At 45.4% G+C, this 26109-nt stretch overlaps 1 protein-coding gene across 1 annotated transcript in view; it reads right to left on the bottom strand.

Moving 5' to 3' along the window:
• Positions 1-26109, bottom strand: part of grid2 (glutamate receptor, ionotropic, delta 2) — a 287411-nt gene that overhangs the window by 45463 nt on the left and 215839 nt on the right. Inside the window, exons 10-11 of the mRNA XM_012830589.3 lie at positions 21345-21542; positions 14296-14608 (exon numbers count right to left, since the gene is read on the bottom strand). Of these exons, the coding sequence (XP_012686043.2) occupies positions 14296-14608; positions 21345-21542 (511 nt within the window). The remainder of the gene's footprint in view (positions 1-14295; positions 14609-21344; positions 21543-26109) is intronic.

Here is a 26109-nt window from a genome sequence, read left to right as displayed (position 1 = left end):
GTTTCAAATGCTTCTGTCTTATGAGCGGTGTCTGTGGGTGAGGGGTAGTGGAGTTATGAAGAAGGGGTCATCTTTTAAAGGTCGGTCCCGGTTCATTTGATGCTCAAGAAAGCGCTGAGTTATGTAGAGCGGCCCTGTGTAAATGTCAAAAGGTTTGCTTGCTCGGCCGGGCTGGAGCCCATTTCGATGCTGAGCTACTCAAACACCTTGAACACATCTGAGCGGATGAATATCGTCTGAATGAGTGTTCTTGCCGACTGTAGGACGTTAATCTTTAGAAAACGAGGCAGACAGTAAGGTAACTTTTATCCAGGAGTCCTACGATGGGGGTGGGGTGGGGGGGTGTTGGTGGTTCAAAGCTACCCCCCTGCCACGCGCTTCTCGAATCGAGACACTCGATTTTCCGCCCTCTCCACAAGCAGGCCTTTGATTTCCAGCCTGGTCACAAGCAACATGCTCGCCTCAGCGCTTACACACATACAGTGTGCACACACAGATGGTTTTTGTGCAGAGGTGCAAAACCACAATGACCCTCTGACATAATCAAAGGAAGAAATCATAATTGACAGAGAGAGCACATTCCTGGCAGTGTTCAAGCTCATTTGGATGCGTTTATTGACTAAACAACATGCTTACTGTTACCGTTTCAGAACGATTATGATAGTTGTGCAATCACTCGCCTTCACAGCAATGCTCAGGCAACACAGGTTAATTAGGAGACAGTTAATGTTGCTCGTTTATTTTCCTGACAGTCATAATCAAGAAATGATTTCTAATTGAACATAGAGGTGATTATACATGAAGGCTTCGGTCATGTTCGATGCATGGACCCAAAGACAATTAAGGGAGAGAAAAAAAACACTCCAATGATTAGAGGGCTGTTTCAGCCTTTTAATGACCATTACACCCTGTGATGTAAAACAACATGTATTTTACAATAAGAACATTAAGAAACTGTGGATGTGGACATATTTGTGCTCAGAAAAAAAAACTGCGAAAGGGCTACGGATTTTTGCTGGCACTTGGATTCACAGCATCAGGGACGATCCCTGGTGTACAGAGCCAGGCTGGGAAGGGGCCAAGGCGTGTGCGGAGGAGCCATCATGCTTGTTAGGATGCATGTACAGTTACCTCAGGGTGAGTGCTTTGGGTCAGATGCTCCCAAGGAAGCTGAGATAAGGGCAAGGTCGGTGAATGCAAATACATATACACTCACACACACACACACACACACACACACACACACACACGCACACAAACCACCCCCTGTGTGAGAATGACTGATGCTCATTTGATGCTCACCTGACGCAACCTGCTGCAACACTGCCTGTGTTTAGCTTGCCAGGTACATGAATGAGGACTAGCTAGTCAGGGTTTTTTCTGTGCACACAATCATTTTGTAGGAACACAATGATCTACACAGTTGGGAAATCCTACCTTCCCAACCTTCAAAGAAAGCTCTAAGATATTTGCTTCCATAGAGCATGACGGGAAAAGATGTCAAGGCGTTACGTCTGATTAATCTCATTTGATACCATTTGTATTAAGGTCTGATGACAGGTACAAGAAATGAAAAGCGAAAATGCATACTTCTGCTGATGTTACTGACGTTCTGCTGTGAAGTGAAGTGGCATGATTTGGCTTTGGTTTCAACTATCTTGGGCCTGAGATAGACAGTGTTGGAGCAGGGCACTGTCGATGAGCTCCAGTCCACTCCACTGGTAGCCCCCAACACACCAGAAAAAGCCTGCTCACTCCCCATTCCTTGGCACTCAGCAGTTAAGGCAACTTCAAATAACTCCTTTGAAGCCACTGGTGCAGAACAGTCAAAGGTTTATATGAAGCTACTTTTGTAAAGGCCTCTAAATCTCTGAGGCACCTTGAGTGCTCGAGATTGTAGCTTCTGATGAATGCGGATTGCTTTTATTTATTTATTTTCCCTACCCCCTCCCCTTTTTTTTTCTTTCGGGGGGAACGTTCTGGTGATAAATAACTTAAGGAAAACACGTCGGGCGTGTCGGTGGAGTTGAAGAGCCGAGAGCGGAGAGGAGAGGTGCGGGGAAGCGTGGCTTGCGCACTGTGTCACCTTTATTTTTCTGGCACTGAGCCAAGCTTCCGGGTTTTTCCTTGGCGCCTTCAATTTATTCAACCCATCAAGTATCCCATTATGAGGCTAGCTGGCAAATAATGCCATCAATTTGCATACAGTTTATGCTTTGAAGCCCAAGCCTCGCTCCCCCACCTGCTATCTCGCCACGCAGCCAGCCCAGGAACTTCCAGCGTTGTAAATCACTACCAAAAAAAAAATAAAGAATTAAATATGGTAGGATTGTAGGAGATCTCTTTAGCTGCAGTCACTGAGCAGAAAGGAGCAGCCCCTCTCCTCTTAAAAACAGGGGGCGTCAGAGAGGGAAGGAAAGAGAGGGGATGGAGGATGAGAGAGAGAGGGGGAGGGAGAGAGAGATGAAAGAGGATACAGAGAAAGACAGAGTGAGCAAGTGTCTACAACACAGGGCAAGATGTGAGGTGTGAGATGCAAGTGAGGCAGTAGGAGAGTGTATCAGTGTCTATTTTTTCCTTCCCAAGGAGTGGAAAGCAAAAAGTCACACAGAACACCTGACATAAATAGCTCTGTATGAGAGAGAGAGAGAGAGAGAGAGAGAGAGAAAGAGAGAGAGAGAGAAAGAGAGAGAGAGACAAAGGCATAGCGATGGAGAAAGAGAGAGAGGGAGGGAGCAGCAATGAGATGTAGCACAGTGGGCAGTACTGGTGCTTTCATACTAGAGGTTTTCATAATTGTGGTTCAATGGTATTCCTTCGACTGGTGCAAGAGCTGCTTTATGAGCAGAAGAAGCACACCAAAGACCAAACCACCAACCTCTAGACCAGATTTGAGTACATATGCCAAGTGTGGGTACAGGAAGAACTAGAATAGCCTAGCCAGATGCTGGGTGCAGGCAAAGGTAAACCAAGGAAAGGCAATATCAGCACACTGTATTTTTGAGTATCTTCTGATCAGTCGGACGTGTGAGCATCATTGAATCAGTTGGACGCCCAAGCATCGTCTGATCAGAGGGATACCTGAGTAAGGGCAGGAACCTGCCCATTGCCCTGCCCATGCAGCCACACTGGCATCATTGGCTTCCAGGGTGCTTCCTTGAGTTTAGCTGACTGTCACTCCGGTCCAGACCGGCCCAGATCAGGTGGATCCACAGCAGATCCGTTCCTCCAAGGAGACCGCTTCCTTGGTGTTTGTGCATGTCGTGAGCAGCACATATTTGAAGGCAGAAAGGTGAAACTGCCTTGTCGTTGAAGTAAAGCAAGACAAAGCAACGTTCTAGCACCCTCTAACTTCAAACAGTGGCAGGTCGATTTGGAGGTGGTGGTGGTGGTGGGGGGGGGTGTATATTTATGAATTCATGAATTTAAAGTTTATGGCGCGATAAGATCTAATGGATTAGTTCAACTCGGACATGAATGAAAGAATAGCCCGGGCTGTTTGGCATCGGCCTGAAGTGGAAGAATGCGTGTTGAGGAATGGGGGCTGTCTGAGACGGGAGGAGGCGGCGGCGGCCCGTGAGAAAGGCAATTTATCTCTCGATAAACGTGTCAGGGAATGCCCTGTCCACAGGACTTATTGCTTTTATTTGGATCAGCCCCTTCTCAGGAAGAAATGTGCAAAAGAGAGGAAATGAATGTTGTGCTCCGACACCGACTTGTCCTTATTCAGGCAGCACACAGTCTCTGTGTGTGTGTGTGTGTGTGTGAGTGTGTGTGTGTGTGTGTATATAGAATATTCTGACGCCTTGTCTCATTTGCCACAAACCCATTCAGGCTGCCTGAGAAGCAGAAATGATCACATTTTTAAAGCAGATAGCTAACTTTTTCAAAGATACTATCAGGGGTAAATCAATTTGAAATATGTCCGTTGGCTCGCAGGGGTCGCTTGGAGAGGCCGTTTGTGTGGTGTGTGTGTGTGTGTGTGTGTGTGTGTGTGTGTGTGTGTGTGTGTGTGTGGTGTGTGTGTGTCTGTTGGCGATTGTTAGAATGGCAGATGTGGGGCCCATCACTTTCTTACCAAGTTAAGAGTTGCCTGGAGGCATTAACCGCTTGCATTAGGCGCCCACACAAAAGCTCTGAGACACAAACAAACACACACACACACACACACAGGCACACATACCTCCCCAAACACACACACACACAAACATTCATGCATGCCAAGAGAGTGGAGTCTGAAAAACCATTAAAAGGCAATCATCACTCTCATTTATCCCTCAGAGAGGTGGTGTGTGTGTGGGTATGTATGTGTGTGTGTGTGTGCGCAAGCAGCACTTTGTGATTTGTGCCGTAAAAGGCACCACAGGCTCCATGTTCGAGCATATTTTTCCATCAGACCCTATGACTCATGTTCATTATATGTTTTGCAAGCATCTCCAAGATCCCCTGAGAGAGCACGGGAGAAATGAGCCTCAGATCAGGAATCTCAGGGACTGTTTAACCACCAGTTTCACATGTGAACGTAACCGTCGATAGGCTAACCCTTCTGAGCAGGCAAAGAAAACCAATTAGATTGAAATTCAAATGATTCAATAATTGCTTTTAGTCTGGGCATTAGAGGATATTAATGCAGAGCAGCCTTTGGAGAGATTATGTTCATTTTCTACAAATACAGATTTTTTTTTCAGCAAAGTCTTTGACTGGAAAAAAAGAGTTCAGTTTCTGGGTATGGATAGATATGGCTATAATTGGAATGGAAACTTCTAGAACAGATTTTTTTTTCCAAGCCATGGCACCACCATAACAACGATGGCCACAATCTCTGGGATTGTGTAATGAAATGCATCAAGAGTAGAACAGAGAGATGAAGTCAGAGGAGGACGTGTTCAATGCTGTCACTGAGCCATACACACACAGGGGGGACAAGAATGCACTGGGGCCTACCCTGCTCTCTCCGTTCCCCATAACGACGTACAGAGATCCAGGCTAAACTAACCGATCTGGCACGATCCAGGCTAAACTAACCGATCTGGCACGTCAACAACTCTTCCTCGCGCGCAGATGCTTCAGCTTTGGCAGGCGTCTTCCATTCCAGTTTGCTTTAAATGCTCCTCTGTGTAATAAAATATAGATAAGTCAATTGATAAATAAGTGTAATGTTTATCTTAGCTTTGCGGCAAGGGCTCCTCCATCAAAGTGAATATGCATTGCTAATTCTAATTTCATTGACTCCGGTATCCACAACATGACTGATGGTGGAAGACGCCGGAACAGCGACACACAGTAAGTGTTGCACTATTGTATTATATGGCTTGGCTTTCACATGACACAACTGCAAAATGTTTTGGTTATTACTTAACCACCCCAACTGCACATCCTCCCAACTCCATATGAGTTCTTCAGTGTTCTGAATGATGTATTGTCTACTGTTGGCTTAATAGCCCACACAAGACGAGACATATTTTGTTCATGTTTTCTCCAGGGAATAACTATAACATGACATGGAATTCATCAGACCGCTGGCTACCTGAGAGCCATCATGAGCCAAACAGGGGCGTGTGTTAAACTCTCAAATAGGCTGAAGAATTCCGAGCATGATTACCACCACATCTATGAAGAAAACATACTCAAAATGCTTCAAATAGAGAGGAAAATGCATTAAATCTATTCTATTGTGTACTGTTTCCCTCCCCAATCTTTAATAACTGCACACAGCCATGAAGGATGTATGTGACGCTGGATTTCATAAAAAGCGACTTAAGGGTATTATTATATCTCATATCAGCGAACCCGCAACTCATAAGGTCCAGGTCGAGAGACAGAGAAATGGTGAGATACAAATAGAGAGGAGGAGATAGAGGGAGCCAGAGAGAGAGAGAAAGAAAGAAAGAAAGAGAGAAAGAGAGAGAGAGACACAATTGAAAGCCTTCACCAATTGTTTATCCCAATACAGGAAAGGTGAGTGTTTGCAATGTGAGCTTGCTGAACAGTGCCTTAGACAGTTCAGTGGCCCAGTTCTGACAGTGCCTCTCTCTCGACTGTGAGCAGCCCACCCAAACCTCTCTCAGCCTTCCACAGATTTGTCCCTAAGAAAGGAGAGGAGGCAGAAAGATGGAGGGGATTTCACATCCGACAAACTACCAAATCCTGCCTGAATCACACAGAAAAGCGCTAATTTCGTTTTTTGAGCACTTCAGCAGAAACGCTGACGCCTTTTGAGAGAGAAAGATACAAGAAAAGGGGAACCACTGACTCAGCGAATCTTTTTGACTTCTCATTGTTGGTTTGTTTCTCATTTTCAAGATCAATAAAAGTTTATGAAATATTATGCCTATTGTTATCACGACAAGGGCTGGGGGGATAAAAAAGAAAAGAAAGGCGTTTTAGATTCACAGTGCTTGGTGTGCCTCCACCATTATGCCTGAAGAGAGATGGCGGCGAACATTATTTACTGCATTTGGAAAGAAAACACACTGGATTTAGCTTCGCTTTTTTAAAACTCAGGCTGTTGATTTCCGCCTCAAACTCTCTCTTTATAAACACCCATGATGATGGCTGATCCTTTTTGACCCTTTGTATATAAATAAAATACACAAAAACAAACTTAAGTGGCAGCAATTTCTCAAGTTATCCGGCATACATGCTAATCGTGTGTGACTTGTTGACAATGTGTTATCTTAGATAATTAGACTTAACATAAACAGCGCTACTTGTCAAACTTTTTTGTATAATACTTGTTTTTATCTTCTGTCCGTGTGTTTGTCACTCCACACATTGCCGTGTTTGTTTTGGTGTGTGTGTGTCGCTCCATACACACTACTCACTCTGCAAGGAGTGAGCAGCTGTCCATGCTTCACAAACCACCTGGTGCAGGAGTGGACAGACGGAGAGAAGACAGCCTTGATGGATGTTTGCAAAGCCATGCGGAGGTTTGCACTAACAGTACCACGCTCCTCTCTCGTACATTTGATCAGAGACCGTGGTTGGTGAGCAGTGGGGGTGGGGGTGGAGGTGGGGGGTTACTATGCTACGCTCCACTATGTTTTGCTGTGAATGCGTTCATGGATTTTTTTTTCCCCCTTTGACAGATGAGAGCTGGGACCGTCCAAACATTAATTCCAAAATATGAAACTGATTGGATTTCTAAGACGGCCTGTCAGTCTTGCTGTGGAGCTAAATGAGTTGCTGTGCAGTCTGTGGTAAAACAATTGATTTCCTCTCTCTGCATATAGGCCTTTCTTTTAAAAAATCATGTTAAGAGTCATGCCTGTAGGGAACAATAATTATATTTTAATAAGATGACCCTGTGAGAATGCTTTTAATTAAAGTACAGTGATATATACGGTGTTAAGGGGATTGGCCGCCTTAGGTCTACAACTACCTTTGAATCTGCTGGCTACTCTGAGGGGACATCTTGAGCAGGAGCTTTTAGTCTCCTTCTCAGAATAAATTCTGCTGCGTGTCTGACTGGGCAATCCCCACCGCTGTTATAGCTCCTTCCCCCCACCTCTCCTTGGCAGCCCAGCAGTAATTTTGTGAAACATATTAATATTTAATTTCCACGTTGTCACAGCCAATTTTCCGTGTGTTCATTTAATCAGACAGTCCATCACTAAGAGGGCAGGAGGGCTCCAGCTTTAATTCCAGAAAGGTTTCATCTCTAGTTTCAGATTATTTCATCATGATGACTCTCTTATAACAGGCGCCAGTATGCATGTCACTCTTACTTCAGTGTAGGGCCCAACGCAATTGAAAAGTCAAAGATATTTGGTGGGGAGGCAGAATAAAGGGGAAACTGACCTAGATGCACACTGACGACTCAGCTTTTGTTTCAAGGGATACTTATCTCGCGGACCCAAGCCGAGCCCCACACTGTGGCTCTGTAGTCATGTTGGCTAACGTGGGTTCAAAGCATATCAGGTTGTAGTCTAACTTCTGATTCGTTCATAGCAGTTCGGCTCTAACGTGTGCCAAATTATAAATTCAACCAAAGACAAAGCCTTTGCATTCCCATAGGCGACTGACTTCTTAAGGAAAAGCCGATCATGTTAACAACCAACAAACAAACAAAAACAACAAACATGGTCTGAAATCAACCACAGCACATTGTTCACCCATCTCTTCTCCACTGCTCTACCCATGGGTGGCTGACATTTCAGAATTGCAAATGCAATGCTCTCGCCCAACTTACATTACTCATCAACATAATGCCTTGGAGTTTTAAGCAAACAGGTGAAACAGAAGCTCGGGGTAAGACCCGGGAGGATTGCTCACCGGAGGCTGGAGACTGTAAGTATGCAATGCTTGCAAGAGGACTTTTCCTACACTCACACAGTGGCAGACACACACACGCAGGTGTGCGCACACACACACACTGCTGCGTGCTAATCAGCTAAACTGTCAGTTGCTTTGTAGTCTGCAAATATATTCAAATCCTGCCTGAATGAAAAGGCTATAGGTCCTCCTGGATCTGTAGAAAAGGCAAGTGTGCACTCTCTACGTAGGAGACACTGAGCCGCACAATGAGGGGAAAGCACACACGCGCACACACACACACACACACACACGCACACACACACACACACACACACACACAAACACAAACACACACAGACTCAGCACAAAAATATTCAGAAACGCCAGTGCTTGTATCAGAAACACCAGGCAGCCAGACATGTTCACATGGCAAATCTCAGGACATGTTTGTCTGCTTTTATTTCTTAAAGTCTTTTTTCAAACATCCAACCGTCCAAAATAACAATTTGACACCTGATCATACAAATTTAATTGGTGGAAGAATTTTAATTAATTCTGAATCATTAAAATTAACCTTAAACGTAATCTGATTCTTCAATACCAGATTGAATTAAAGGCCATAATTGCATCAGTGGCTAATTCAATTTAGCCTCAACGGACCGCCCAGGCTTGCAAAAAAGCTTGCAGGCAGGTTCCTTGCTAAGTGCCTGCACTGCAGCAGGAATTGAAAGGTTGTTTTGTAAGCAGGAGAACTCGTTGGTCACTCAAAGGACAGCAGATTCAGAGAACCAGATTGAACCCCCAATGCCACAAGACCTGTCTCCCGTCTACCGTCAACGTCTAGCCCAATTCACCCTTATTCTCTCTGAGGACATCGAACAAGACATTAAAGCCCAGGATGTGACAAATTAGCATCCATCACCTATTTGATCTAGACTTTTCTTTTCGTTTCTTTTCTCCGAACAAAGCGGAATGATAGCAGTTGTGCTCGTCTCTCTCCTCTCCCAGCCTCCTGATGGGCAGGATGTAGATCCGTGCTCTCATTAGAGGAAACAAATAAGATGTCAGCGCTGCGAGTGGTTCCCTTCCACCAGATGTGACAGGTGGAACCGATCTCCGCTCCTCTCTCGTCTGCCAACTGGCGCCTCGGCTCCCCTCCCCGCCACCCCTCATGCCACTCTCTCTTTGTGGTGTGGCGTTATTTATTTATTTATTACTTTTTTTGTGGCGGGTCAGTTTACGATGTAAAGAGAGCACCGGCGAAAGCATGCTGGGACGCAGAGTCATGGGCCGATGTGATGTGTATAATTACAGCAGGGGTCTGTGGGAAGAAAGAGGGTTGCGGAGGCCACAAAGGTCAGGCGGGCGAGGCAGGCTCTACTGTGGCGATGGTGCCGGCGGTGACTATTCAGCGGAGAAAGGTGAGGTAGGAAATGAGCAATCTGGAGCTCCGGTCTGACCTGGCCCACCGTCTGCCCGTCGGCTTTTTGAGAGATATGAAGTAATCGCCTCCACCCAAATGCGGCTACTTCCTGACCTCCTCCAAAATAAGAGTAGAGTACAGACAGCCAGTGCTCACCGCTCTCTTTGCCATTCCCATGCATCTCAAGCCAGTAATCCACCATTTTGGCTCAAACCACAGATTAATGACTTATTATTTAAAGATCACTACAAAATGTAATTTGCCTGAGTACAATGTTCACATAAATGTTTACACAACCAACAGCGGTAGTGGTCATCAGAGGCATATTTCTGTCTGTAACTCTCATGTTTTTCAATTTGGCAGCTGGCCCTCTCGAGCGACTCTGCTGGGCCTGACTTCTGTTTGCTTAGCTCATGTTTACTGGTTGCCAGAGAGGCCTCCAGTTTGCATGTGTGTGTGTGTTTGTTTGTGTGTGAGAAGTGAGTGTGTGCATGTGTGTATGAGTGTGTGTGTGTGTGTGTGTGTGTGTGTGTGTGTGTGTGTTAGTGTGAATGAGTGTGAGTGTGTATGTTTGTGTGTATTCGTCGGTTTGTCCACTCACAGCTGAACAGATTAAAGGCTAATAGCGGTCTGGGTAAATCCTAGCCTTGCTGAGAGACCCTGACGCAGAGACTCTGTGTGTCAGCGATAAGGGGGAAAGGCCATGAGAGAAAAAAAAATCTGCATGTTTCTTCTTTTCACACTCTAAGTGTCCCACAAAAGGGTCTTCAAAGCTGCAACAAAAAGGTCTCTCTCCGACAGCCAATCCTGAGGACTGGGAGGAACACGGGTTGTGGTTGGGGGTTGGGTTGGGGAGTGCAGTGTTGGAGAGGTTCGGCTTTATTTGCTGTGGTAGCAGAGGTTGAGCGACGATTCCAAAAGTGGCAAAGCTGAATCATGATAGGTGAGGGCAGGTGGGAGGGACGTGGGTTGAGTTTGGAACTGGGATGGTGCTTTGGCGGGGGGGGGGGGGTTGAGATTGCAGATGAAAGAGTGGAGAGCAGAAGTGGGACAACAAATCGATACAGTGTAGTATAGCTATGTTTTTCAATACAGCAGCACCAAGTATTGCGATATTCATTTATTTAATATCATGATTTTCATTTTATTTTGATACGTATGTCTACTCTGATAACAATGCTTCTGAAGTTCACAGGATGGCACAACACCTTGTTCTTCTCTTTGGAAATTGAAAAGGAAGTCAGAGTCAAGAACAAATGTTCCGCTCCAAGATGGCTTCAGAGATATTCCGTTATGAAAGGTAATATACTATAGGAGAAATAAATTGCAATTCGAGGTGCAGAATCGAATCCCAATACTCGCAGTATCGTAAAATGTAAAGAATCACAATAATATTGCATTGTAGCCCAAAAATCGGGATAGAACCGTATCGCCCCCCTCTGAGGCAATTCCCACCCCTAGTGGAGAGAGAAAGAGAGGGGGAGGGAGAGAGGGGGGGGGTTGTTGGAAAGTGAAGATGAAAGTGCCGATAGACAGCCTCTGGCCCAGGCAGTCATTGTTATTCAGTTGGGGAGTTGGTGCATGTCTGAGAGAGAGAGAGAGAGAGAAAGAAAGAGAGACAGTAAGAGTAAGAGATGCTGTCTCAGGCCCGGAGGTGTGTGAGGCTGGTATAGGGAGGCTGTCAGCTGCAATGATGCGAAAGTATGTATATGTGTGTGTGTGAAAGTGTTTGTGTGTGTGTGTGTGTTTCTCCCTCCCTCTTGCTCTCTCTCCCTTGTGTGTTTGTGTGTGTGTGTATCTGTATGTGAAGTGCAAGTGAGTGTGTGGGAGTGTGAAACTGACAGAAGCAGGCAGTGAGAGGGAGAGAAAGAGAACAGAGACAAAGAGAATGTGAAACGCTCTATGCGAATGTGCATTCATGTAGGTGTGCACCTGTATGAGTGAGTGTCTACTTCTGAGTGGGTGAATGCATGCGGGTGTGTGCGCGAGTGTGACTATCTGTGTGTTTGTAGGAGCTCGCTGAGAGTATCTGCCTTTGTGTGTGTATATGAATCCATCTGTGTCTGAATCTATATTCCCCTCTGAGTGTGTATGTGTGTATGAGTGTGTGTGTGTGTGTATGAGTGAGTGTGTGTGAGTGTATGAGTGTGTGTTTGTGTGTGTGTGTATGAGTGCGTGTGAGTGTATGTGTGTGTGTTTGCGTGTATGACTGCATGTGTGCGTTTGTGTGTACGAGTGTATGTGTGTGTGTTTGTGTGTATGAGTGCATGTGTGTGTTTGTGCTTGTATTGACTTTGTGCTCTGCCTGGTCGGGATGGAACGGGGGCCTTTCATTACCCTTCACTTGCGGAGCCCCACTGAGAGCACTCGTAATTGAGAGATGGCGAGCGGGAGCGCCATGCTGACAAGCTAAACCCCAGAGGCACGCTCGCCGTCCGTCCATCCGTCTCACCCCGTTCTCTGCCTCACGCCGCGCACACTCTCTCTGGGCTCCCCACCTCAAATGAACCACCAAATCGCTCTCCGCTCCCCCCCCCCATACAGTGTCATTAATTAAACAGGCCTAAAACTATTTCAGAAACTCTGCTGTCTGGATACACGTTTCATACATACTTGGGGCGGGTAATGGAACAAAGTCATCGCGAACATGGCAGAGGATCCTTTCGGCCTTTGCTGGACACCACCAAGTGTGATAGTTAAACGGAAGAGCCGAAATACAAATGATTTAGCAGTTTTACAGCCCCTGCTGGTTAATTAAAGTCAATCCTCAGGGAGAAAAAAAAGATTAAGATATCAAGATCAGCAGCATTAATTGCTAATGTTTGAATTTGGGTTTTTTGGGTTCACTTAACAACTGCCAGCAGACCAGGGAGCTTCCAGAAATGTCATTCAAAATCACAAAACTGTGTTTAGCCGTTGCCCTCAAAGCTCCTGCGACTGCTTGTGATCAACGTGAGACTACAGCCATGGCTGATCTCAGAAGTGGCAATTTACACAGCTATTCCCTGCCTGACACAGACCAGATGGATTTATCGAAACAACTTCTAGTTCCATCTCCACCTACATCTCTTTAGATTGCAGTGCAGATAACACTGAATGCTATATTTGACGGTTATTCTTTCAAAATGGCAATATATGCTCAGACAGAAACACTGGCGGACCGGTGGAATTGGATTGTGCCGGTCTGGAACAAAGTTAGCAAAAGCGCTATACAAAACAACACCCAGCGTTTGACAAATGACCCACTGAATGCTTTTCAGTCTGCATGAGCCTGAAAATGTGTCAGCCTGAAATGCAAACCCAACAATCATTCGGATCACGTAGCCTCTTAATGCGCTTGTTCAGAGTAGGTGCTTATTTGTACCTCTGGTGTTCGACAACACATCAAATGTGAGGACGATCCGTGAATACATTTTCTCTCCTTCTCTGCCTTTTTGGTTCTTTTGTCGGGCCTAATGACGAGCTTGGGCCTGACGACGAAAAACTGACGGCTTCAAATTGCCATGCCTGCCAGTCAGTTTCAATTTATTTGCCCAACATAACCACAAAATCAGTGTTTTCATTCAAGGCCCAACTCTTTAGGAACTCGGGAGCCATCCACGCTCATCCGTGTCGTGAACGTGTGTGCGTTTGCGTGTTTTCATGTGGCCGTCTCATATCCGCCGCTTTCTCATTAGGGCAATTTGTCATGCACCGTAATTAGACCCCCATTGAAAAGTTGACAGAAGTATCCTCTGCCAAAGATCATGCAATTTGCTTCATTGTTTCTCCTGATGCGTGTGGGTGCATTAATAGATTTATTTTTCACAACGATGATTCTGTTTCAAATGCGAATGATTGTAATTAGAAGAAAAATGGCTCTGTATGACAAGGAGCAATTAGTGCGAACTATTATCTTCATCACCATCATTAGTGTATGTAGATGGAGGAGGTTCTGATTTTGCTGCTAGCTTCTAAATAGCAATGTTTCACATTCAATTCACCAGTGTGTGTGTGTTTTTTATTTTATGAAAGCATACTCAATCACGGCAAATGATTTGCCTCGGGAAAGGGATCCAAGAATCAAGAGGCTTTGCCCGTTTATTTGGGAAGTCAAGTTGTCCTTGTAGCACTCAATAACTCTTTTCCCGTGTGGAATTTCACACTCTTTTCCTCTTCTCATTTCCACCCTCTTCCTACTGCTCCCTTCTCCTACCCCCGTATCCCTTTCTTATCCCCTCTCCTCCCCTGGACTCTCACAAGGAACTCACTCTCAGTTATGACCTTATATGAACTTGAAAGTATTCTGAAGGGATTGTGATATGTCTCAGTTCCTATCCTGTTTCTTCCCTTACTTTTTCTTTCCCTCACTCTTTTTTTCTCTCCAATCTACTATTCCCCCTCTCTCTCTCTTACTCTCTTGACAACTCTCCCTCCCTCTTTCTCAATCCCTTTCTTTCTTAAAACTCTCCCTTGTCTGTGTTTTCTATTATTTTTCTCTTCTCTCTCTCTCCCCTTTTCCACTTCCTTTCTCCCTGTCATTCTTACATTTACTCTCTTTTCTCCCTCACTCTGTCTCCGGTGTCTTCCTTCCACACACCGCTGTCCTCGCTGCGACCCGTGACATGCTCACTCACCCTGCTGGACGAAGGAGCCGTAGACGAACCACATGGAGTTGTAGAGGGTGGTGGAGGAGACGGAGCCCATGGGCAGCCGCGGCGGGTTCAGCCAGTTCAGGAGGTACACCAGGATGCCCACCAGGAGCACGGTGCCGGCAATGCAGGCCCACAGCGAGAGGTCAAAGGGCGCCAGGCACGCGAACATGTCCACTGTGCGCTCGGCCTTGCGAAGCAGCACGCCCACAGAGTAGTCCATGTAGCGCGTGGTGAAGTCCACCACACTCTCGCGCTCCGGGGTGATGGTCAGCGCAGAGAGGCCCACGTCTGCCCTCTGGGAACAAGCACACGCACAAACACAGGGAGACAAGGAAAACATTAGAGCATGGAGGGAAATAAGCAAGATGCAAGGAAATAAAACGCAAACACACTTTTGAATATGAAAATCAAGCTCACCAGCCTGTGAACACATATATATGCACACACACACACACACACACACACACACACACACACACACACACACACACACACACACACACACACACACACACACACATGTGCACACCTTTTAGTTCTTTTGCCAAATGAACTAATGAACTCAAGAAAGAAAAGAACAGAAAAGACAATGAAAAATGAGAGAAGCTGGGGAGTGAGTCATCCTCAGCACACGGTGTCCTGTTCTCAGAGTGCATCATTAACACAATAACGCACCAATAACCACACCTGCTTCTCCCGCCAGTCAGACTCTCTGATGATTGCCAGTGTTTATGCTGCCGTAACACCGGACCAGTGCACGCATTAATTCACATAATTGTCATATTCACAAAAGGCAAGTAGGAGAGTGAGCGCAGCACGTCAGGCTGACAGAAAATGGAGGGAGGATGCAAGAACTCAGAATAACATTTTCGATCAGGGGGGAAAATATATTCTTTTGGTTGGAGGCAATTTTCCTCACCTTATCATAAATGTTAATTTTTTTTAAGAAGCTCTATACAGTTTTTCTTTGTGTCTTCCACATCTGATGGAATATGAGCAGAAACCAAAACAACAACAATAAGAGAGACTTTGGCTTGATGAGCAGGTACGTCAACAGCCGGTTGCATTAGCATACTAAAGAGTGTCCCTGTGGAGTGGCGGGGTGCGGGCAGGTCTCCACCAGCAGCCTAGCCCATTAGCGTGGATGAGCTCTCGGGGAGTGGAGAGGGGACCTTGGCTGGCCCCAGTGTTTGCGCCCGGGTCAGAGCTCCAGTCTGCCCGGCCAGACGGAGATAATGGCTGCTCCCACATCACAAGTGCTCCAATCGGGCAGCCTCCAACCAAACCACCCGCCCCCCTCAGTTCACGACCCCAGGGAGGTAGAGGGGGGGACATGGGTACTAGGGCTGGGAGTGCTGCAGACTGTTTCACCTGAAAGAGATGGATTCACCTCAAGCACCCGCCCTTACTGACACACACGACGCACAGCACAGGCTCGCACACACAGATACACTCACCATATGCACGCACACATAAACACACACACACACACACACACACAAGCGTGTGCAAAGGAGGCTGTGCTGCAAATCCCTCACAGCCCACTTCAATGGAAAGGCACCCTCACCTTCACGCTCCCTATCAGTTGTTCAGGGCCAACAAAGTTCCCTCCTGCCAGAGCACGCACACACACACACACACACACACACACACACACACAGACACACACACACACACACACACACACACACACACGCACACGCACACGCACACGCACACAACACGCGCATACACATATACATGTAAAAGAGATGCTGTATGAATATACCTGAAGCTCCTATGTATATATGATAGAAGAGTACAAGATTGAAGAGTTATCGATTAATTGTTTTCAATGCGTTGATTCCTGTGAATTGTACGGGAAACTGCTGGTTAGAATGAAGCTAACCTCTTGAGTCCTTGTCTGCCTAGACACTAGTGATAGCAGTGGGTTCGGATTGGTTGTAAAATATCTGTCTAATTCTGGTTGGGTTAGAACAGTGGGATGCCGGGGGATTAGAGAGAGGGGTGACCAGGGGATGAGCGACGGAGAACGAGAGCGGTGACAAGTTTCTCGCAAGGACTTTGTGCTCGTTATTACAGGACTTCAGGATGCAGAGGTGTTCAGGTCAAACAGGGTCTTTATTGTGGATGCAGCCAAGGAGAGGGGAATGGGAAACACACAGGGAAGACTAACAAACCAACAGGGTAAGTCAGTAGGGACCTGGAGTCGGAATCCTGGGGACGAGGAGATCGTAGGAGTTGATGACCTGGAGGCAAATCTAGGGAATGTGGAAGATGTCGGAAGTAGGTTGCCTTTGGAAGTTTAGTCCATTCTGCAACGAGGCCAGACAGGGAAGTGAGGGAAGTGAGGAGTATAAGTAGGGAGGTGTCAGGTGTACGCGATTGGGAAGGTGACTGAGGCAGGTGCAGGTGATCAGGGGATTGGGATGGTGATTGAGGCTGTAGCGGAGGTGTGTGAGTTGAAGTCGAAAAAGGGGGGCGTGGCCGGAGCTGGGTTCAGCAGAGACATGACACTCGTTGTGTGTGTTCAAAAGGCTTGTTGGCTAAACAATCCAGAATTTGACACTGACAGCTAAGTGGAGATTGGCCACTCAGGACGGACTCATAGACACACTCGGAGCCAGGTAGACTCACATATTTTCTTTTAGTTGCTCTATGGAGTGAATTGGCCAGTTTAAGCTTTAATGAGCCACAACGTACACAAGCAATTAACCAGGCCTGCTTCATGTAGGGTTGGGAGAGGGTTTACTGGCTAGTGTAAGGGTGTGGACATTGTTATCTGCAGTGAAGCTAGCTAGTAGGCTAACCGCCTACATTGGGCCTCATTCTCGAACGCAGTTAAGAAGAATTTAAGAAGGAATTTCTTCTGAATTGGATTCAGGAAAACATTTGGCATTCATGAAAGTTTTCTCATATGGGATTTGTTCTGAACTTCAGAAGACTTTCCGAACTCGAAATAGCAGTCGTAACTCGGCCAGAGTTTTCTCAAATGCGATTCCTTAAAAAACCACAAGATGGCCACGTGGGCCATCTTGTGGTTTTTTGAGGAATCGCATTTAAGAAAACTCTCCGTGTTAGAAGTGTTAATGAATTTGTGAGAAATCGTTGGTGATTTCATTCACATCAACTCTACAGATCCTCGGATTAAAGTAATTATAACAATAATAATTACGAGAATATTTGTATCATTAACAATTACGTTTCACATGTATAGCCTAGTCGTGATTCTACGAGGCACCGTGATGTCATAAAATAAATAAAAGGACTACACCAGAATGCTGCGCTCGTCTAGTGAGCGTCGTTTGGCACTGCCGTCTGTGCAAGTACGGCAATCCAGAATTTTCATTTGTAGTTCCACATTGGTGGAACGAACTGCCTAGCACTACCAGAGCAGGGGCGTCCCTCTCTACCTTTAAGAAGCTTTTGAAGACCCAACTCTTCAGAGAGCACCTCCCTTCCTAACTGGCACTTCGACTAGTGCTTAACTTGCACTTACAGCAGTTACATTCCTGCACTTCGTTTTTATTTTCTATTTCGTTTCTGCGTTTACTTGTGCTCGCTTTCCGCTTTGACATGACTCGCTTACGAGTTGCTTTCGCGTGGACTCGGTAGATTCCACACATGTCACTACGGTTGCGTGCCCTTATAAGGTGCTGGCGGGCGTGTATGTATGCAAATCCAGGTGCACGAGAACGCGCTTTCAATTTAAGAAAACTCTTCCGGGGGAGCACAGCTCAGAACACTTCTTCTGTGTAGGAACACATGTTCAAGCGTTCATGAATTTGGTGGAGGTCTTTTTCTTACGTTGCTTTTCCGAAGCCCGTAAGAAACATTTCAGAAGAAACTTCGAGAATGAGTCGAGAATGAGGCCCATTGTTATCTGCAGTGAAGCTAGCTAGTAGGATAACCGCCTACAGAGTTAATGTTAGCTTTGGTTATTTGGAGATGGTACAAATGCTAACTTGTCAAAAGTTTTGTTTGTCAAAGTGTAAACTTGAGATTAAAGGGAAAAGACACTTTGTATGTCAACTGTAATGTGAGTGTCTTTTAATTTAATTTTCAGTTTGCTGAATGTGGTTTTATTTATTTATTTATTTGTTTTTGAAAATAATAACTACCCGTGACAAAGAAATCGTTTGGTTGATGTTCCTACTGTAATTGCTACTTGTGAATTTTGGAATACCTTTTTATATAAATATTAGTTATCCCTACTTTGGTTAAATTCATAGTTCAGGGACCCAAGATTTATTTAATTTAAAGGACCCAATAGATATTCTCCCTTAATGCTTAACTTAGTAGGGTTTTGGGAGCGCTACATACACAGCACAACACAACACACATTATAACACACAGACACACACACACACTCACGCCCCCCTCAGAATCACCTTGCAAAGTGACTGTATCTCATCTCTGCCTCTCCTCATTCCCCAGCGCAGGCGACGTGAGAGGCATGCAGCGCTGCGCTATCTGCGCCTCTGCTTGTATCGCAGCCTGTTATGGCAAGTGATGATCACACGCCGCGTTCCGTGTGCAGCCCGCCACGGCAGAGGAAAAAAAAACATCTGGCAAGTGCTCCGGAAACGTAATGAGTCTGCAAATTGGCTTAGGCCTATCACTAGCAAATTAACTTTTTATTTTTTATTCTTCCACTTCTTATTCTCCATGAAAGGGAAAAAAAATATTGTTCATCAAAACTAAACAGGTTTCCTTCTCTGTGTCAGCAGTATGGACTGATGTTATTTTACCCCCCCCACCCCACACACACCCTCATAATGAATTCACAGATGACTAAATCTGCTAATTTCACGCTCTGCTAAGGAAACAAAATATTAAACAGGCAGAAATTGTCATTTATGCGGCATACGAGACATACGCGTGGACAATGATTCCCCGGCATCTTCCTCGCAAGAGGGAGAGGCTTAAGGGTAGCATGTAGGGAGAACACCCAAGTGTGCACTGTAAAGGAACAGAAACCACTTGATGGAACCACTGAACGCTGCAGGGGCCCTTCTAACAGACGGGCGGGTGAAGAAAAAAACTATTGTGCTGCGTTGCTGGTAAACCAAAGAAAAAAAGGAGAGAAAGAAAAATAGAAAGAAAGAATAAAAAAGCACAAGCTGCAACTAGTCACAAAGCGAGTACAACACGCTGGGCACAATGGCTCCGCTTCTGTAATTGAAGGGTAACAAGGGTAACACATGGGTTTGGTTCCACTCAGCACACTCCGCACGCACACACCCGCACACTGTTCAAACTGAGCTTTTGTGAGATGTTCAACACAATCAGCTTTTCCCTATGCCATCAGATGGCAGTATAGTATTAGTGCCAATTTCAATGAGTATGTCTGGCTGTACGAGCAAAAGAAATGTCAGAAGCAGAATTATGATTACATGAATAAATTAGACTGTACACTAATCAACAAACAAAAGTGGCTGAATCATTACTTAATAGAATGTGTATTTAAACTCATATTTTAATGCTGGCAAATCTGCTCCAACTCTCAAAACGGTCAGTTAACTTTAATCTAATGCTTGATTGGGTAAATTCTCATTGTTTTGCATAAGCAAAATGTCAAAAAAGAAAAAAATATATTTTACTGTGACTGAATGCACCTATTGCACCTGGTTCCACCTATGGATGTGGACAGCCAAAGTGACCCCTTCATAATCGGACTTAAAAAAAAAGCTTCTTCGTCCAATAGACTTTATTGACACATCAGTGCGTGGTGGTCAGCATGCTGGAAACCAGCCATGCTCCAAACTCCACAAGTCACAAACGAGAGGAAGAGAATTTCTGTGCCTTGCACCTTTGTTTCTGTGTGCCTGAAAAAGCATTAGCATAAAAAATAGAATCTCAAATAGGCTTGCCTGCATTATATCTTTCATTTTTGTGCGAGTACCAGTGCACCAGTGTGTGAAGGTTTGCACATGTGAAAACAACTATGCATGAATAACAGTACCTCGCCCAGCTAAGTATAAGGTGCTACACTGTGAATCCGAGTCCTCTTTCTGTGCCAAGACAGAAAAAGACAGAAAAATCTACGTCCAACTCCTTCTCATGATAACACATAATTTGCCAGAAAAAGTGTGGAGGAGGACCAAAAAAAAGAGGGAGAACAATTTCCGAGCTGGAATACATTTTCAAAGAAACATCAAGCCCTGAGATGAGAGCGAGGGGGAAACAATGAGGAGAAAGAGAGCAGGGGTTCGTGTGATATGGCTGGATATATTCCTCATTTTATGGATTCAGCTCCGTGTTTTTTTTCCCCTGTGTGTGTCCCCCCACTGGGTCTATCTCTCTGGACATGGAGATAAGCTACAATGTGGCTCTTGTGCATATTCCCGCAGCTGTAATGTTGAGAGGCAGGCTCCGGCGGAGACTGGCGGAAAAAGGGCACCATGTCGGGAGGCTGTAAAGAGTTGTGGAATGGAAAGCAGTGAGGGGTCATGGGTAATGGCTCTGAAAATGCTGCGCTGACCTCCAGCTGCTTACAGATTCTCCTTCTCTGTGTATGGCAGCTGATAGCATTTCCGTTGTGTGGGGCCATCTCTTATCACTGGGTTTACACCACTTTGGTGAATTTCACAACAAATGTGTTTCACTTAAAGCACAAGCATGGCTCTGTCATGTCAGAATAAAAACTATAGTATATGTACTGTTCTGTTGGTATTATTAATAATGTGTAGGCTCCATCATGTCCAAACAAAGCCATCAGTATGTGTGTATTATTACCAGTATTAGCAGTGTTGTACAGGCTCAATAGCATTGATACAGTATTAGTAGTATTAGTAATATTATGTTGGCTCAGTCATGTTATGTAGTACGTAGTATGTATGTAATAATGGGATGGTAGTAACAGTCTTATGTAGTCGTAGTCATGTCAGAATAAAAACAATAGTTAGCAGCATTGTCATCCATTCATTTCTTAACATAACTAAAAATTCAAAGCTGTGAGTTAGTTGAGTGGTTGGTATGGAGCTACACATCCAGAACAGTGTATCATCATAAGGTCTATTTGCTCTTACCTTTGAGACGAGCTCTCCAATCAGGCCATTCCATGTGCCATCTGTCTGCGCGAGGCCGTACTTGTGATCCGGAGCGACGTAGATCTCATACTTAAAACCGAGGTAGTTGGAGAGGGCGTCTAGGACGTCAATGGAGTAGCCTTGGTACTTCTTGGGCTTTCCCAGGACATTCTCTGACACCATCACGAATGGCTCCTCCTGAAAACATAGTATTATACCACATTAAAATTGTAATTGCCAGCCATATTCTTTACTGTCAATTCTCACTGACAGAATTACAGCCTTTAGTGTTCGCTTGAAATAAAGCCGTTAGCCACACAAACTCAAAGCACCACACTGTGACTGTCACTGGCTATACAACACAACTCGTAATCTTTTGCTAACTGCCTGATCTTCCACTCAGATTAAACCTCCACACTCTATTAGTGGTCCCTCACCTCCACGCCCTATTAGTGGTCCCTCACCTCCACGCCCTATCAGTGGTCCCTCACCTCCACGCCCTATCAGTGGTTCGGGGCCAACAAAGCTCCCTCCTTGCCAGAGACCCGTTTCAGTTCTTTCCAGAGAGTAACCTACCACTTCAGCCCAGTGTGATGTTCTGTAATTTCGCAACCATGGATGTTATCTGTTGGACATCAATGGGAGAAATAGTTTGAGAGTGACAGTCCAATATGGTAGGAGACATCTGCATGTCAAATCCTTAGAAAAGATATTCTAGGAGATTGCCTATAACTTTTTTTCCACTTCACTTGGGGTTTGAACATGATGCTGTTCTGTTAGTTTTTTTTTCTGGTATGGCATTTATCAAAACATTAGTTAACTTGGCTCTTGATGTTGCTTGTACTTAATGCATTATTCACATATGGTCCATTTTTGTACACCCAGGGGATACTAACATTTCAAGAATTTCTCCTTTTTTTCTATTTCTGTGTTTCTCACTGCAGACATTTGGGCGATCCCTTTTTTCTTGATGGATGAACAGTGTTTCAAAATCATGAAAAAAAGATTCTCCTACATAAAAATACCAGGGCATCATAATTACCGCTGTGCCAAACACATGAGAGAACAGTATGGTAGTGAACAGTATGGCAGAGTTAGTTTGACCTGACACTCAGACAAGGGATAATTAGTCTTCAAATAGGGGGACACGAGCACCCACTCAACTGTTTTGCTGGCATAGTAAATTGAGCCGAAACTGCAGGATGCCCTCAATCTGGATTAAGGCTCCCAAGAAAGGGAGAGTGCAGTCTGTTCAGAGGGAAGTGATGGTAAAGAAGTTTGACTCTGAGGTTGCAGTATAAACATTGCCAAAGGCTACTCTGATACCTCCAGTGAATTCTAAAGAAGGTCAGCAACAGAAAATGTTCACTTGAATGGTAAAGGAAGCTGACAGTTGGTCTGTAGGTGCAAAACAGGAGTAAACTGAGGGAACATCAATTATTTAGGTTGTGTTTATTCAGAGCAGGCAGGCTGGGAACGCGCCGGCAACAACACTGGGCGCAAAAGGAAATGAAGGGATCCTTATGGTAGCCCTGAAGCAGTCACCTATAAACGCTAGATGATGAGGGAAGGGCTCGAGGGAAGATGAAAGATCAGTCAACAGTAACTGACCAGCTTTTCTTTAGTGTAGATCACAGGTTCAAAACAGAGGAAGAGAAGTGAAAACGCAAATACAAGAGAGCAGAAAAGGAGAAGAGAAGAGAAGAGAAGAGAAGAGAAGAGAAGAGAAGAGAAGAGAAGAGAAGAGAAGAGAAGAGAAGAGAATTCCTGTCAGATTTAAGTCATACCAAAATTTCCACCACCAATAAAAAGCCTTCAATGAAAACAATAAAACCATTCATCTATACATATGTCTCCACAGTGGTCAACTAACACTGCACCCCCATTAGCAGTGTGCAGAAAGCATCCACTTCAATTTCAGCACCAGTTTACCGTGTTTCACAGGTCTACAAAAGCACTCAATGCTTCTAAAAGGAAAACAATGTGGCACATTAAGGCATTGGCACGTTTCGCACCTCGGTTAGTCACAGGGGCGAGGGGGAGGAGGGAAAAACACAAGGGTGCACCAAGTCCTGTGGTAGTAATGGCCTTGTTTAACATGCGACTGACAGCATTAACTCTGAGTACAGCATCGAGAACCCCATTCACACAACACCAACCCACTGCCCTCCCCTCCCCACTACCCTCTGGACTTCCTGAGAGAGTCGGCAAGTTTGGCCACCGCTTACCGCCACCCTTTAATTGTTATGGAAACGTTATGTGGCCTGGTGTGGCCCCGCTGTGCGAAATTTGGGGACTTTTTTTTTTTTTTCTGTCTTTCTCCCTCTTTCTCTTTCTGTCTCTTGTACACTTTAATAAATCCCCACTGATGACGGGCGTGTTTCTGGGAATATGTCAGACAGATTTATTGCAGAGTGGGCGTTATTGACTGCACGCGGTCTGCACATTAAGCCAGTGCCTTCTAATCCTCGCCGGCCCCCGTCGCTCAATAAGCTATTAGCGTGAGAGTGGACATGCATGCCAACTCCCACTGGAGCCGTTAGGGGCCATCCATCAGACCCCCCCCCACACACACACACACCTCCACAAGCACCACTACTTCAGCCCTCCCTATTACAGCCCCCCAGACTGAGCGGAGACCCTCCGTCCACTCACCCCACCTGCCCCGTGTCTCACCTTTCTCAGCACCTGTCTGCCATCAAGGAGCATTTACCCTAGCCCAGCCTAGCCCCATTTCCTTCTGTGCAGGTTTGTTTCTTCATCACTCTCTCCTCTCTCACTCCCCTCCTCTTTCAGACGACACTCTCTCTCTCTCGCTCTCTCCCTAACCTTTTCTCTATTTATTTTGTCAATTATGACGCAGACCTTCGTGGTGTTTGTTAAAATCGAAGGCAAGGAGCAGAAAAGTGGTATTTCCCATGCAGGGCTGGGCGCTGCATTGATCACCTCCTCATTATATAGCTATCCCTTCCGCACAACTACACATGCAGTGATTCAAATTCACACAGATCCTGCCGACAATCTGGAAAGCAGAAGGGGAAATCGATAGTGAGGCATGAGGAACTACAGACGAGCTTGTGTGAAGCATGCTTTTGACATAATCGCCACCTTGTGAGAAGAGCACGCTCCATCCATCTGTGTTCATGCATGTCAGTGCATGTAAGCATGAGACTGTGCGCAAGTGTGCATGTGTGTGTGTGCAAGTGTGTAAGTGTGTGTATGAGTTTGTCTAGGGTTAATGTGTGGAGTGCGAGACTATATGGATGTGTGTGCGGGAGAGAGACTTGTTTAGGTGTGTGCAAGCATTTATTTGCATGTTCGTGTATGGAATAGAGGTTCGACACCTAACCCAAGACTGACAGGATGGTCAAACATTTTGAAATGATAATTTGGTTTGGTCACATAGGCTGAACATATAGGCCCTAATAACTAGGCAGCGAACATTTGAATTTTGAACTACTAATTAGATTGGGCAAGCCTGTTTTGCATGGTGCTTCAAGTTCTTTTAAGTGAAAATACAGTGTAAAAATAAATAACAATGATAGACCTTCTGTCTGTATTGGGCTACTTCCCGTTCAGTATTGGGGTTCATTTGTTTATCTATGTGACAATGCAATGCAAGAGGACTCCAAGGGGACTTGTGATCTGGTAAGATAACATTTTCATTTCAAATGCTGAGTTTTAATGTTATATCTAATACTGGTTCACTATGTGTTAAAATACTTTTCTTGTCTTCTGTGGTGGATGTAATTTGGCCAAGTGACTCTTTTTATCAAGCTTATTATTGGTTAGTTAACCATAGGTGCTGTTAGTGTTTAACACAGGGGTGTAACTGTACTGTAACTATATGTGTGAAGAACTGTCAATGACATTGTGTAATGTGTGTGTGTGTGTGTGTGTGTGTGTGTGTGTGTGTGTGTGTGTGTGTGTGTGTGTGTGTTAAACAATGAACCTAGCGATATAGCCTATATAAAACAATGCGTTTTGATGGCCATTTTCAAGGTGCTCACACGTGTAATCTGGGTAAACAGACAAGCTGTAACCAAGGTAACCACAATTGTGGTTTGTGTGACAGGGTAACAGGGCTTGAGTCAGGATTGGACATAAAAAACACAATGCCTGTTGGGTTCGGGTCGGGCATGGTGACTATGCCCTCGGACTTGCGTCTGAACAAAAATATGCGGCCTCTAGTACAGGAATGTATATACGCCTCTGTTGTCTAGGCATGGCTATGTGTGCGCATGTGTGTGCGTGCGTGTGTGAAGGCGTATCTGTGCACGCACTGGTGTCAGCTGGGAGACCTCCAGGATGTTCAAAGGCACTGGAGCAGGCTGCCGTTATCCATCCTGACAGTGACACAGTCAAGCACCAGACCTGACAAGCTCTCCAGCACCACCGCGGAGAGTCTGCACCCCGTCAGCACCGCTCATGCTTGGAACCTACCCAGGCTCACACAAACCTGGAGAGACTCGGGGAGTGGGGGGATGGGGATGAGGGTGGGGAAGGAAAGGGAAAGGGGGGATAGGTGGCGGGGGAAAAGGAAGCAGAAGAAGAGGAAGAAGTGGGGGGTGGTGGTTGGCAGAGCTGAGACGCTGACATGTGGCGCAGCCCGACACGCAAAGGGGTTTGTGAGGCTCGACGAAGCTACCGGGTAACATAGGGGAGCGTTTCGCTCGATGCAAGAAAGGAGTGGGCATGTATTTTTTTCTCCTCTTAAATGTTATCATATACAAATCAGGCGCATAAATAAAGAAATAAATAAACC

Source organism: Clupea harengus, chromosome 7 (assembly GCF_900700415.2).
Source record: "Clupea harengus chromosome 7, Ch_v2.0.2, whole genome shotgun sequence".
Classification (NCBI taxonomy): Eukaryota; Metazoa; Chordata; class Actinopteri; order Clupeiformes; family Clupeidae; genus Clupea; species Clupea harengus.
Note: the sequence above shows the minus strand (reverse complement) of the source record. Positions and strands in the feature narration are given on the sequence as shown.